Source organism: Rhodamnia argentea, chromosome 3 (assembly GCF_020921035.1).
Source record: "Rhodamnia argentea isolate NSW1041297 chromosome 3, ASM2092103v1, whole genome shotgun sequence".
NCBI classification, from domain to species: Eukaryota; Viridiplantae; Streptophyta; class Magnoliopsida; order Myrtales; family Myrtaceae; genus Rhodamnia; species Rhodamnia argentea.
In genome coordinates, this window is record NC_063152.1 from 12,720,105 (window position 1) to 12,732,505 (window position 12,401).

General features: G+C 36.9%; 1 protein-coding gene across 2 annotated transcripts; it reads left to right on the forward strand.

The window, feature by feature from the left end:
• The first annotated feature begins 281 nt into the window (after window positions 1–281).
• Window positions 282–12,167, forward strand: LOC115726891 (floral homeotic protein AGAMOUS). Of its 2 annotated transcripts, none has more exons than XM_030656974.2 (9): window positions 282–423; window positions 680–918; window positions 6,966–7,047; window positions 8,328–8,389; window positions 8,533–8,632; window positions 8,760–8,801; window positions 9,865–9,912; window positions 10,643–10,802; window positions 11,869–12,167. In XM_030656974.2, exons 2-8 carry the CDS (start codon window positions 689–691, stop codon window positions 10,772–10,774), a joined length of 696 nt encoding a protein of 231 aa, XP_030512834.1. In that variant the 5' UTR covers window positions 282–423; window positions 680–688; the 3' UTR covers window positions 10,775–10,802; window positions 11,869–12,167. The 2 variants fall into 2 exon arrangements, with proteins under 2 accessions (XP_030512834.1, XP_030512835.1); XM_030656975.2 differs by having other exon boundaries at window positions 284–423; window positions 9,871–9,912.
• Window positions 12,168–12,401: the final 234 nt, after the last annotated feature.

A 12,401-nucleotide genomic window follows, 5' to 3' on the forward strand; every position in this document is an offset into this window, starting at 1 on the left:
TTCAGAGTCTCTCTCTCTCTCTCTCTCTCGTATGTACCTTCGCCATAATTCACATGACGATCGCAAAAAGATGGTGGATGGGGTTTATGGGGTCTGAATCTGATGAGAGACGTTTCCATCTTTGGCCTTTTCTTTTGATGCTTCTTTCCCTGCAAGCCCCTTGAAATTAATAAAAGATAGTCAATGAGCGAAAAATGAAAAACAAATGTACATATTATGCTGTAGTCTATAGAATAAGTACAAAGATATATTGAAAGCGAAAGCGATAGGTTACGCTGTGAGAGCATAAAGGGGGATGAAGGGTCGTCTTTTGCTTTATAAATAACCAGCTCTTAGGGCTAGCTTGTTTTCATCTTCTCCATCTTCTGCGTAGTTTCAACATTTTGCAGTTGAAGATAAGGAGGGGGAAAAAAAAAAGACAAAGTAAGTAGCAATTTTCTCTTTTTTGCTCAATTACCGTATTAACTCTTTTGTTTTTTTATCATCTCTAGGGAAGAATTTTTAAGTTTGTAAATCTTCCACTCAGTTCTTGAGTTCCACTCTTTTGGGGTGAATGAATCTTTTCTTCAATTTCTCTGATGTGCAACTTTCTTATACTTTTGCAAAGATTCTCATCAATTTTCTTTGGGTAGAATTTCTGTATTCTCAGAATTATTTTTCTGTTGGTTAATTGATCCAGCTTACGACCATGGTTTTCCCAACCCAAGCCGCACACGAGGAGTCGCCGCAGAGGAAAATGGGGAGGGGAAAGATCGAGATCAAGCGGATCGAGAACACGACGAATCGGCAAGTGACTTTCTGCAAGCGGCGGAATGGCCTCCTGAAGAAGGCATACGAACTCTCTGTTCTTTGCGAAGCTGAGGTCGCCCTCATCGTGTTCTCCAGCCGCGGCCGTCTTTATGAGTATGCCAATGACAGGTATCTTTGCTTTGTTCTCTGCTCTTTGGGGTGTTCAGTTCAATTTCTTAGGGTTTACTCGAGTTTCTTGTATTTTCTTTTGTTGCTGGGAGAAAATTTCTTTTTCTGTCATTTTTTGTTTACAAGATTTGCTATTTTTACTGGAAGTACTGCGCTGGGTAAAGAAAATTTAGGCAAAAATCTGAAGAGGGTGTTGTTGATCTGGACCTGATGAGATTTAGCAATCTCTAACATAGATTTTCTTGCCTTTCCCTTTTTCCCTCCCTTTTTATGTTTTGGATTTTGTTAGTTTTAAGTGAAGCTCATAAGATTGATCTCTCAACAAGGATTTCTTTTTACCTCTTTTTGCTACTCTCACTCTTACCCCTTTCTCTTCTGATGATACGCTTTCTATCCTGCACTTGTGGATCCACGGATCAGATAGATCCAACAACCATTTTTTTGCTCCAGATTAGAAACAAGTAGAGAGATTTCTTTGCTTATTTATTTTTTCCGCCCTTCATTTTAGCCTATTTGCAATTTTTTTTGGCCTAAATCTCTGATACCATCTTCTTTTCTCATCCAATGCTTGGCTGCTTCTCTCTCTCTCTCTGATTGGTTGCTCAGGTCGCCGAACCCTTCATCTTTTCTGGTTGACACTTCCTTAATAACACGTCAGTCTGAGTTTTGCACTTGAAAGGAAACACTGTTCGTACATCTCCAAGAGATTGACGTGATTCCCATCAGTTTACAGAAGACTAGGGCTCACAAAAGCCAAGTCCAAATTGATTTTCTTTTATCTCTTTTCATTTTTTTTATTTTTATTTTTCATTTTCTGGGTATGGTTAGGTTTGGTTCTTTTGTTTTTCCCTTTTCATGTTAAACACCTCTTGTCCACGGAATCCCCACTATTGGATCAGGTCTCAAACTAGCCACATAATTGCTTTTTTCCCGAACTAAGCAAGGACCAGAAGTTTCAAGCACATGGAACCACGCACTAAAGTCGAAACATAACCCAAATTAGGGTTTTTGTGAGATAACATAATGCGATAACCAAATCCCCCTGAAGAAGAAACAAATTTAAGTGGATCTTTGACATATGTTCTTGTCGTTCTTTCGTAGTGATGTTATTGTGGGATTGGAGAAAACATTATGAACTTTCTTTCTTAGATTGGGTCGGCACAGTTGTTTTCTTGCTCTGTTGTTACGTATAGAATCTTTGGTCACGTCACCCTTTGATATGAACTTGGTTCTTTGACTCCTGACACAAAGTTCAATTATGTCCAAAGTTACTCTTCTTAATCACTCATCTTAAGCCCTAATTCATACCCAACACCAGCAAAGAAAGAAACCCTCCCAGGGCATGTTTTGTTTCCTACTCTTTTTTCATGTTTTCTTTTTCTTTTTATTGAGTGAGAGAGAAGCATTTCTAAACTTAGCTCTCTCTCTCTCTCTCTCTCTACGCTGAAGAAGCTAAAATAGCAATGATGGAAGAGAGTGAGAGAGAGAGAGAAGAACCAATGAGATTGGGGCATATTTGGTCGAATTTACTAGCATGTTTCACCATTGGCATAGCAAATCGAGGGCTTTCATTTTCTCAGGATCTTGCGTAGGTATATTTACGAAAACATTGTAGAGAGAGAGAGAGAGAGAGAGAGAGAGAGAGAGAGAGATGCATCGGGAACCTGCGAACCAATAGGAGAATTCTACATAATCTTTTTGCCTCTTTTAAAGCATGGAGAAACGATACAAAATAAATGTTAGGCTGCTCCGTGTTGTACTCGGAGTTTCTCGGACTTAGAATGACCATTTTTTTGATGGACTTAGAATGGCGTGGATGTGAGTATTTAAGCAAGTTTATCAAAATGTACTTTTTGACACTAATCAACCTTGAATGATTTGAAAAAGTTAAAAGAATTTTTGAAGATCCAACATTTATTTATTTGTTAAATACGTTTGATAAAGTCAATTTTTTTTCATTTAAAAAAAGCAATTTTGTTTTTTGTCAAAAAAAAGTTTAGACACTGAATAATTAGGGGCTTTGCTCGGGTATTAACCCATGTGCGACAAGAATGCCCGACACCTAGCAAAGATATTCAAGAGTTAGCCAATCATGTAGTTCCTAGCAGTGAGGTTAACCAATCAGTTGCCCGAAAAAATTAAGGTATCTGGAGCCCCAGGAAATCATCGGCCATTGTTGCTTTTGTGTTTTCCTAAGTTTTTGTTCCCTATGTCTGATGTGGTACGAGGTCTTAGGTTTCAAAGGGTTGCATCTTGTCTCTCTTTCCTGAAAAGATCGGCGCTTTTACTTAACCCAACCCACATTTAAAGCAAGAATTAGGATTCTTCATTGAGGACTTGAGGATTTTAATAAAGTTTTTTTTTGCCATGATGATTGATTTGATGACGAAAGGATGGCGAGTCATGTTCATGGCTTTGGTCTCTGTGTACATCTCCAAGAGATTGACGTGATTCCCATCAGTTTACAGAAGACTAGGCTCACAAAATCGAAGTCCAAACTGCTTTTCTTTTATCTCTTTTCATTTTATTTATTTTTATTTTCTGGGTACGGTTAGGTTTGGTTCTTTTGTTTTTCCCTTTTCATGTTAAACAACTCTTGTCCTCGGAATCCCCACTATTGGATCGGGTCTCAAACTAGCCACATAATTGCTTTTTTTCCCGAACTAAACAAGGACCAGAAGTTTCAAGCACATGGAACCACACACTAATGTCGAAACATAACCCAAATTAGGGTTTTTGCGAGATAACATAATGCGATAAGCAAATCCACCGGCAGTAGAAACAAATTTAAGTGGGTCTTTGACATATGTTCTTGTCTTTCTTTCGTAGTGATGTTATTGTGGGATTGGAGAAAATATTATGGGACTTAGATTAGGTCGGCACAATTGTTTTCTTGCTTTGTTGTTAGGTATAGAATCTTTGGTCACGTCACCCTTTGATATGAACTTGGTTCCTTGACTCCTGACAAAAAATTCAATTATATCCTAAGTTACTCTTCTTAATCACTTATCTCGAGCCCTAATTCATACTCAACACCAGATAAGAAAGAAGCCCCCCCAGGGCATGTTTTGTTTCCTTCTCTTTTTTCATGTTTTCTTTTTCTTTTTATTGAGAGAGAGAGAGAGAGAGAGAGAGAGAGAGAGAGAGAGAGAGAGAGAGAGAGAGAGAGAGAGAGAGAGGAACTAGTGAGATTTTGGCATATTTGGTCGAATTTACTAGCATTTTCCACCGTTGGCATAGCAGAGCGAGGGTTTTCATTTTTTTTTAGGATCTTTGCTTAGGTATATTTACGATAACATTGGAGAGAGAGAGAGAGAGAGAGAGAGAGAGAGATGCACCAGGAACCCGCAAACCAATTTGAGATTTCTACGCATTCCTTTTGCTTTTTTTAAAGCATGGGGAAACGATACAAAATAAATGCTGGACTGCTCCGCGTTGTACTCAGAGTTTTTCTCAAATTTTTTTTTTGGTTGGAGTTTTTCAAACTTAGAATGACCATTTTTTTTTATTGGCTTAGAATGACTTGGATGTGACTATTTAAGCAAGTTTATCAAAAATGTACTTTTTGACACCGATCAACCCTAAAAGATTTGTAAAAGTTAAAAGTGTTTTTGAAGATCCAATATTTATTTATTTGTTAAATACGTTTGATAGCATATTTTCAAGAGAAGTGAATTTTTTTGTTTAAAAAAGAGCAAGTTTAAATACTGGATAATTAGGGTTTTTGCCAGGGTATTAATCCATGTGTAACAAGAATGCCCGACACTTGGCAAAGAGATTTAAGAGTCAGCTAATCATGTAGTTCCTGGCAGATAGGTTACCTAATCAGTTGCTCGAGAAAATTAAGGTATCTGGAGCTCCAGGAAATCAGCGGCCGTTGTTGCTTTTGTGTTTCCCTAAGTTTCTGTTCCCTATGTCTGATGCGCTACGACGTCTTAGGTTTCAAAAGGTCACATCTTGTCACTCTTTCCTGAAAAGATCGGCTCTTTTACTCCACCCAACCCACGTTTAATGCAGGAATTAGGATTCGTCGTTGAGGACTTGAGGTTTTTAATAAAGTTTTTTTTTGCCATGATGATTGATTTGATGGCGAAAGGATGGCGATTCATGTAGACTTTGTTCATGGGTTTGGTCTTCTGTGTATTGGAACATCAAACTTTACGTCTTGATCCAAAATTAAAAAAATTGGGATCTCGTGTTCCTAAAAGTCTGAAATTTTAGGTTCGATTCTTATTGAAAAATAATTCCTTAAAATCCTACTGTAAAAAAATAGTTGTTTGCGACTTTTGTGGTCCTAATGTGGATAACCAATCTTTAACAATAAGACTTAGGAGATGGATTTTATCTGGTGTGTGAAGGTTCACTAAACGTTTCATTTCACTGTGATATTACAAGACATAAAAACTAAAATATCCACATTGAGGGTGGCAATCCCTTAATGATTTAGAATAGTTTGAGTCATTGATAACAAAACATCATACTTTTATGGCATCTCATATCAATAACATAAGTTAAAGGTTCTTCTAAATACAACCCAAAAATCTCAACTTCATTATTGATTTTGGCTGCCCAAATTATAATTTGCTAATGTATTCTATATGACGTCTATATAGTATACAATGTGTTATGCTCTTGGGCTTCCATCATGTTCTGGTAAAAATGAAGTTCCTAAAGATGTGCTAGTAGAATTTCAAAATGAAAGAGAAACCGGCACATAGAGAAAGACATTAGGTCGGTGTTTGAGATATCCTTATGGTCGATAATAAGGGCAATTTCGTCATCCGAAACACGCTTCCTAGCAAGCCTGCTGTACATAAGAAAGGCCTGGTGGCCGTCGGACAAGTCCAAAAGAAAAAGATAACAAGTGAATAATGAGGAAAGCAGCTACTAGATCCTAGCTTTCCGTCATTTCCAGAATTGTCTTTGCCTTCTTCTCGATCTTAAACTTAGTAACCTAGGTCATTCTGCCTTCTTTTTTTTGTTGTTATATTCACCATGAGGAATCATAGATTTTCTTTTCTTTCACGTGTCATTGTTTGTTGTAGTGAGTCTTGGCCATCCTCAAATATTCAAGCAGCGGAGAACAAAATCATAGGGGGTCATCATCTCTTACATAATACATGAGTTTCTTGCAATTTAAACAAAAGTAAAATCTCCATGGTAGACTGGAGTGTATGTGAGCATTTAAAACGGCGGAATGAAGGTTTAAGGAATACCCTTTCAGATGTTTTGCTACTCCATCAATTTAGTGAAAGCTCAGTATTTCTAATTAGGAGCATTTTTAAAGCCACAAGTACTAGGCCAGATCTAAGCTCAACTGAAATGTTGGTTTGTTATCTAGACTCTGTTAAGCAATTTCCATGTAGGAATGGGCTAAAATATTTGTAAAAAGTTGGTCCAGAGGAGGAAAAAACAATTTAGAGACATCAATATCAAAATATAGCAAGACAAAGATTGAGACTGCAAAACACGATGTTGCGGGTGGCAATGAAGGTAGAATTGATTATAGCCCTGTAGGAATCAAATAATGGGCAAAAGGTGAAAGTGATGTGGTCTTGTCGGAAATTATTAAAGAAGTTTTTTTTTAATCAAAATTAAACAAGTTGTTATTGATTAAAGTTGTCATGTAGAGAAATCTTGATGATGCATAGGTGTTAGAGGTTGCTTTAGGGTTAACTAGATGTGGTCACACATCTTGCTTTTATCCGAAAACATCTAGTATAAGGGAAGGCTGGCTTGTCCACTCTAATTAGCTCATATATAGGAAAAACCATAATTTATAATCTTTTGTATCCCGAGGCCATTTCAGGAAGAAAAAGAGTAAAGCGATGGCCCAAGAACAGGAAGACTTTGTATGTCATAGGTGGGTCAAGTAGGTCGAGAGACATACTACACTAAGATTTGCGAAATCCATGAGCAAAAAAAAAAAAAAAAAAAAAATGGCGACCCTTGCTGTTCAAATTCTTGAAATTAAATGCTTTGACATCTTCTGTTATTGTTTCCTTGAATCATATTAAGCAAGATTTCACTTGATTTTGTTGAGGCAGTGTCAAAGCAACCATTGAGAGATACAAGAAGGCTTGCTCAGATTCCTCTAGTAGTGGATCCGTTTCTGAAGCTAATGTTCAGGTAAACTCAAACTAATAACTTCTCCAGATACAGAGAAAAAGCAAATTCAGAAAAAAGGCTATCAAATTGCTTTGATATGTGATTTAAACCTAAAGGGACTTATTGTCACGTAAGATACTTAACCATGCTTGCTACAACATGTTTGTTATGGTATAGTTCGCAAGCTATCTTAACCTATTAGCTTGTTTCATGATGAACTTGTGAAAGAAGCAATCCCAAGCTTCATGTCAGCTTCTTATGCTGTAACTTAATGTGATATACACGACAGTTTGAGAAGAGGTATGTATGTAACTAGGAAGATGGGTATACAAGTCAACCAACAACAATATAGTCGATGTACAATATGTATCAATGAACTAAGTAGGTAACTTCACACGAAACCTTCGGAAGAATATGAGTAACTTCACTAATGACACTTACGTGATTCATATATATAAATTTATATACATCATGGTCAATATCTAATCTAACGTTGATGTATAAAGAACAGCAAAGATTAAAATTGCAGGTTACCTATTCATGTTTCAAACATGTTATATACCTTGATTGAGGAAATTGTTCGATTGGGCCATGAAAATTTCCCACGTTTGTTTTCAGATATGTTTACATGTGAGTGATGTTCACTTTTGTAACCTACCCAATAACATTGGTTAGAGGAAGTTTCCTTCATTTAGAGATGAAGAAAACTATATTCTCATCTGACGACATCTTGGTTTAGCAAATTCTGTTCGATTTGTGTTACATGTTAAATGTTACTATCTCATTACTTGTACATTATGGCTTTTTATGTTTGACTCAATGGATATTGTAAAACATAGACAAGATACACTCCATACTTTCAAGGCTAACCCCATCAAGAAAGTTATAGAAATTATAGAGGTTGCATTTGGTAGGTTTTTAAAACCTCAGGACCCTTAATGTAGTGTTATGAAACTGCAGATTGCATTAGTTTCCTGTCTACATGTGTAATGTACAGGGATGAATTATCTTTCTGAATGCACTCAGACGTCGAGCAAACAAAAGCTGAAATGGCAAATATGGCATTCATGAAATGGTGGATTAGTATACTCACACTCATCCTTGGCATCAACTTGTTAGGCTTTTCTGTTTGTTTCAAAAAATTTTCCTCTATTTAAGTGATCTTCGAATTGAGAGAACCAAGAGTTCACAGCACAATGGAAAAAATCCTTGAAAAATAAATGCACCGTATGTCGATTTCCAGGTTCTTCCTCAATCCCAAAATTTACTGATGACATTTCCCCGATTGGTTAATGTTACAGTATTACCAGCAAGAATCCGCCAAGTTGCAACGTCAGATTGATAACATGCAGAACAATAACAGGTAAAGTTTAAGATCAGTAACATCTTGTAAATTTGTAACACCCAGACACGAGTCGATGCCACATGTATGATCTTTGTGCATTTGGCACGACCAAGTACTCTTTTGAAACCAGAAAGATCAAGGACGAAATTCTGTGATTCCAGGCAACTGGTAGGTGAAGCGATTGCTGGGCTGAATATGAAGGATATGAAGAATACGGAGCAGAAACTAGAAAAAGCAATCGCCAAAATTCGCGCCAAAAAGGTACACATCGGGAATTCTATCAATGTTCCTAACAATTAAGATTACTCTTTCTCATTTATCAACGGATGACCCTCTAATCTGCTGTAATCTTCACTAATCTCCCTATCTCACTCTCTATTACTTGCAGAACGAGCTTCTATTTGCGGAGATCGAGTATATGCAAAAAAGGGTAGCTACTCTTTTGACTGATGCTTTAGAAAGTACCTCTTCTAGCTTGTGCCGTATATATGTTTAATAGTTGGAGCATGCTCTTGTATATGTGAGTGCTTCCGGGTGCACAAGCATGTGGGTTGTTGGTGTGCTAGCAAGCAACCATGAAGGCCGATGCATGTACATCTCTTTTTCTGTTGCATTAGTTTATGCATATTGTGTCCATGTGCATGTGCAGAATAATGGTATCAATTGATTGACCTCGATATCATCTAAAGCTATTCGAAAATTACATTTCTTATGCAGTGTTGCCCTTTCACAGAAAGATAAATCTTTTTGCCGGTCTAGCTAAAGTAAATCAAAGACATAACTTTAGCCCCAAACTGCAGAGGATCTGTACGTATCAGGATATTCAGATACATAAAAATGTGTTGCGAGAACTAGTTATAATGAGTACTCATTTAGAAATCAGATAAATATTGCTACTACGTCTCTAAAGAGAGGAAAACAAAGGAAAAGAAATGACAAAAATGCGATTCAATGTACATGGTAAGACATACCATATTTGATTTATTTTTCAAGCTTTCAGCCAGTGAACACTTTCCTACAGCCAGTGAACCTAAAGTAAAAAAATACTCAATTGTTCGTATATCTTGAGGAAAGAGGATTGAATTTTTCTGATATCAGAATTAACGTATTGGTTGTTGTTACATTCCGCCTCATCTTCTGACACTAAAGTTCTAATATATCTTTGGTACCTTGTTCGCAATTCTTTGTGTTGAAGTATGGACCCTGCGAAATTGCCAAAATCATGTGTGCTTGATATTAATGTTTATGTGAGTAGAAAAGCTGCATTTTCTTTGAAGCAACGGCTGACATGAAATCAACATGACTTATTTCCTTCGCCCTGACCATTCTACTTCCAGGATAAATTCTCCCGTTTGTGAAACATCTTAATGCAGATTGCCTTGATGCATCTATCAAATCATGTCTTTTGATCACGTGCTTTTTGTGAAATTGATGAAGTTATGAATTATGTTGCTAATGTGTTATCGCCATAATGATTTGTTTCTGTTGTGCGGTTGGAGGAAATTGACCTCCACAACAACAACCAAGTTCTTCGAGCAAAGGTTTCTCTCTCTCTCTCTCTCTCTCTCTCCCCCTGAGTGTCTACCTCATATGCATGTAATACCGATGGATTCTTCTTGAACACAACAGTACATTACCCTCTTGAAATCTACAATGACCATTTAAGGAGGCAACATACTAGTCTAATTCAAGTCAAGCTACTGATAATATGACATTTTAACAATTCAAGGACTAATTACTGGCTGGTTTGATCAAAGAAGGCGATGTACCATTACATTCATGCAGCTTAAAATTTTATGAAGGGTAGATTCTATCCTAGTGATCTTGTGGAAATGGAATGCAAGAATTGTGGGTTCTCATTAGTTATCTTAACATCTAATCATACTACTTCTGGTTTAGCTCGAAGTTCCTGTTATATCCTATGTTCTCCTTCTTATCTATCTACTACGAATTTGCATTTCCTCTGAGTCTCTTTTCATTTATTTATTGAAGCAACATAAATTAGACTCCAAGTAAAACATAGAAGGAGCAGCTCAATATATGAAGTATTATAACAAAAAAAAAAAAAAAAATTCCGGAAGGCATGTACCGGTTTTTCATTTTTTTTAATACACCCCTATAATTCGGCATCTTTTTAATAGATTGAAGTTCAATTAACAGTGTCAAACACTGCCTTTTGCTAAATGAATGTTTACCAGATATACGTGCACATGTATATTAATGTTAACTAGCGAATAACTACATTGTGGGTTCTGGCATGATAATGTGTAGATCGCGGAGAGTGAGAGGAGCCAACAGGCCGATATGAATTTGATGCCAGGAGGTGCGAACTACGAGTTCATGCAGCCATCTTCTTCTCAGCCTTTCGATTGCAGAAACTACTTCCAAGTGAACGCACTGTAGCACCCAAAGGCTGCGAGTGTGCACAAGTGTGCTCTCTCTCTCTCTCTCTCTCTCTCTCTCTCATATATCGTTCATCACCTTTTAAACATAGCTAAAATCTAAGATGCAAAGGTTGAATTGAATCTTGGACATTCGGCACCATATTGATTGTGGGTCCAAGACTATTTATATACATGGGCCCCTTAAATTATATGGAGAACTCTCGTCAAAACTAGAATGAATTGAATTAGGGTTTATAGATACCTCAAAAAGCCAATTTTAAGATATCTACCAATATATCCAACAAATAGAGTCTACAGTATACACGGTTTAAGCTTATCACCGCGCTTCATTAACCTAGATACGTGGATGGTACTACTTATGAGCTGGTATGATGAATATGGTCAATTTTTTTTTGTAAGTTCAAATTATCAGTCTATCAAGGATTGATATTTTTTCAGTCTTACTGGACATTTGCTTTGAAGTAGTTCAGCTGGAGTTTCTAATATAAATGGAACTAAAATGTGGTAATTGTTGTAGTCAGTGTGATCTCTATGACCATCCAGGTTGATGTGGATGCACAACACACAGAGTCTTTCCCTTTGACTGTAGTAGAAATCTGGCATTGTCCATGAATGAAAAAAAAAAATGCAGGCATTTGTATTCGGCAATGGCCTTTTTTTTTGTTTTCTAGTCTAGAAAACCAAATGCATTCATTCACAATCCCAGTCTGTACACCCCTCTAATATAAAAAAAATAAAGTACTGGATTCTGATTGGACTTTGGAGGCTGCCCGTTTGCATAGAACATCAGCAGAGGAGGTGAACTCTCTGGAAATCTAAAGAGTTTCAGTTTAATGCTCTAAGCATGAGCCTAATGGCTCTGCACAGTTCTCTTAAGTGCACCTACTTCTGTAGTAAAATTATCAGGCAAACTGATCATTCACTTGTTATCTTTTCTTGCCTAAGACGATCATTCCCCTGTTTGCGTGCTATACATTCTGTGTGATCACACGAAACCCGTTTTGCTGCCTAGCTTTTCCTAGCCCCTAGAGTTATTTTCATGTCACAGGAAGTTGCAAAAATCTTACTCAAGCTTTTTCCCCCTTTGTGCAGCTAGTATTGATTGAAGGGAATATAACTAGTCTATGGAGCTTTTACGTGCTTATTATGAGATTGGGATGGGCTTCATCAGATGCTAATTAAGTAGAAGCAGTTGGCAGATGCATCTATTAAGTCAAGGGCGTTCTCATCTTTTTGTTAATCAGCATTCTAAGATGTCTTAAAAATCCCAACCATCTTGTTAAGGAGTGCATTTGGGTCTCTATGTACTAAACTAAATCTGAACTACCGAACTCTAGCTGTGTTAAACTAGGATATATTTGCATGAGTCGGACTCTTTTGGCGTTATTTCTGAGTATCTTGTTCTTGTGCCCGTAGACCACAGCATGATGTTCCTTAATTATGTCGAGGACTTTTGGTGTAATCTTTCCATCAATGACTAGCGATTGCCCGTAATCATTTATAATGAAAATTTCACTGTTGAACTAATTCATTGACTATGGAGAATGATGGTTTATGGAAATTGAATATAAATCAAAAGTTTAAAGGGTATAGTGAATAAATTAACAGTTCAGAGATCACATTGC

Coding starts and splice junctions, on each gene's coding strand:
- LOC115726891 (XM_030656974.2), top strand. CDS start 689: ATGGTTTTCCCAACCCAAGCCGCACACGAGGAGTCGCCGCAGAGGAAA. Junction 7,048..8,327: donor TTTCTGAAGCTAATGTTCAG/GTAAACTCAAAC, acceptor TTAATGTTACAG/TATTACCAGCAAGAATCCGC. Junction 8,390..8,532: donor AACATGCAGAACAATAACAG/GTAAAGTTTAAG, acceptor CTGTGATTCCAG/GCAACTGGTAGGTGAAGCGA.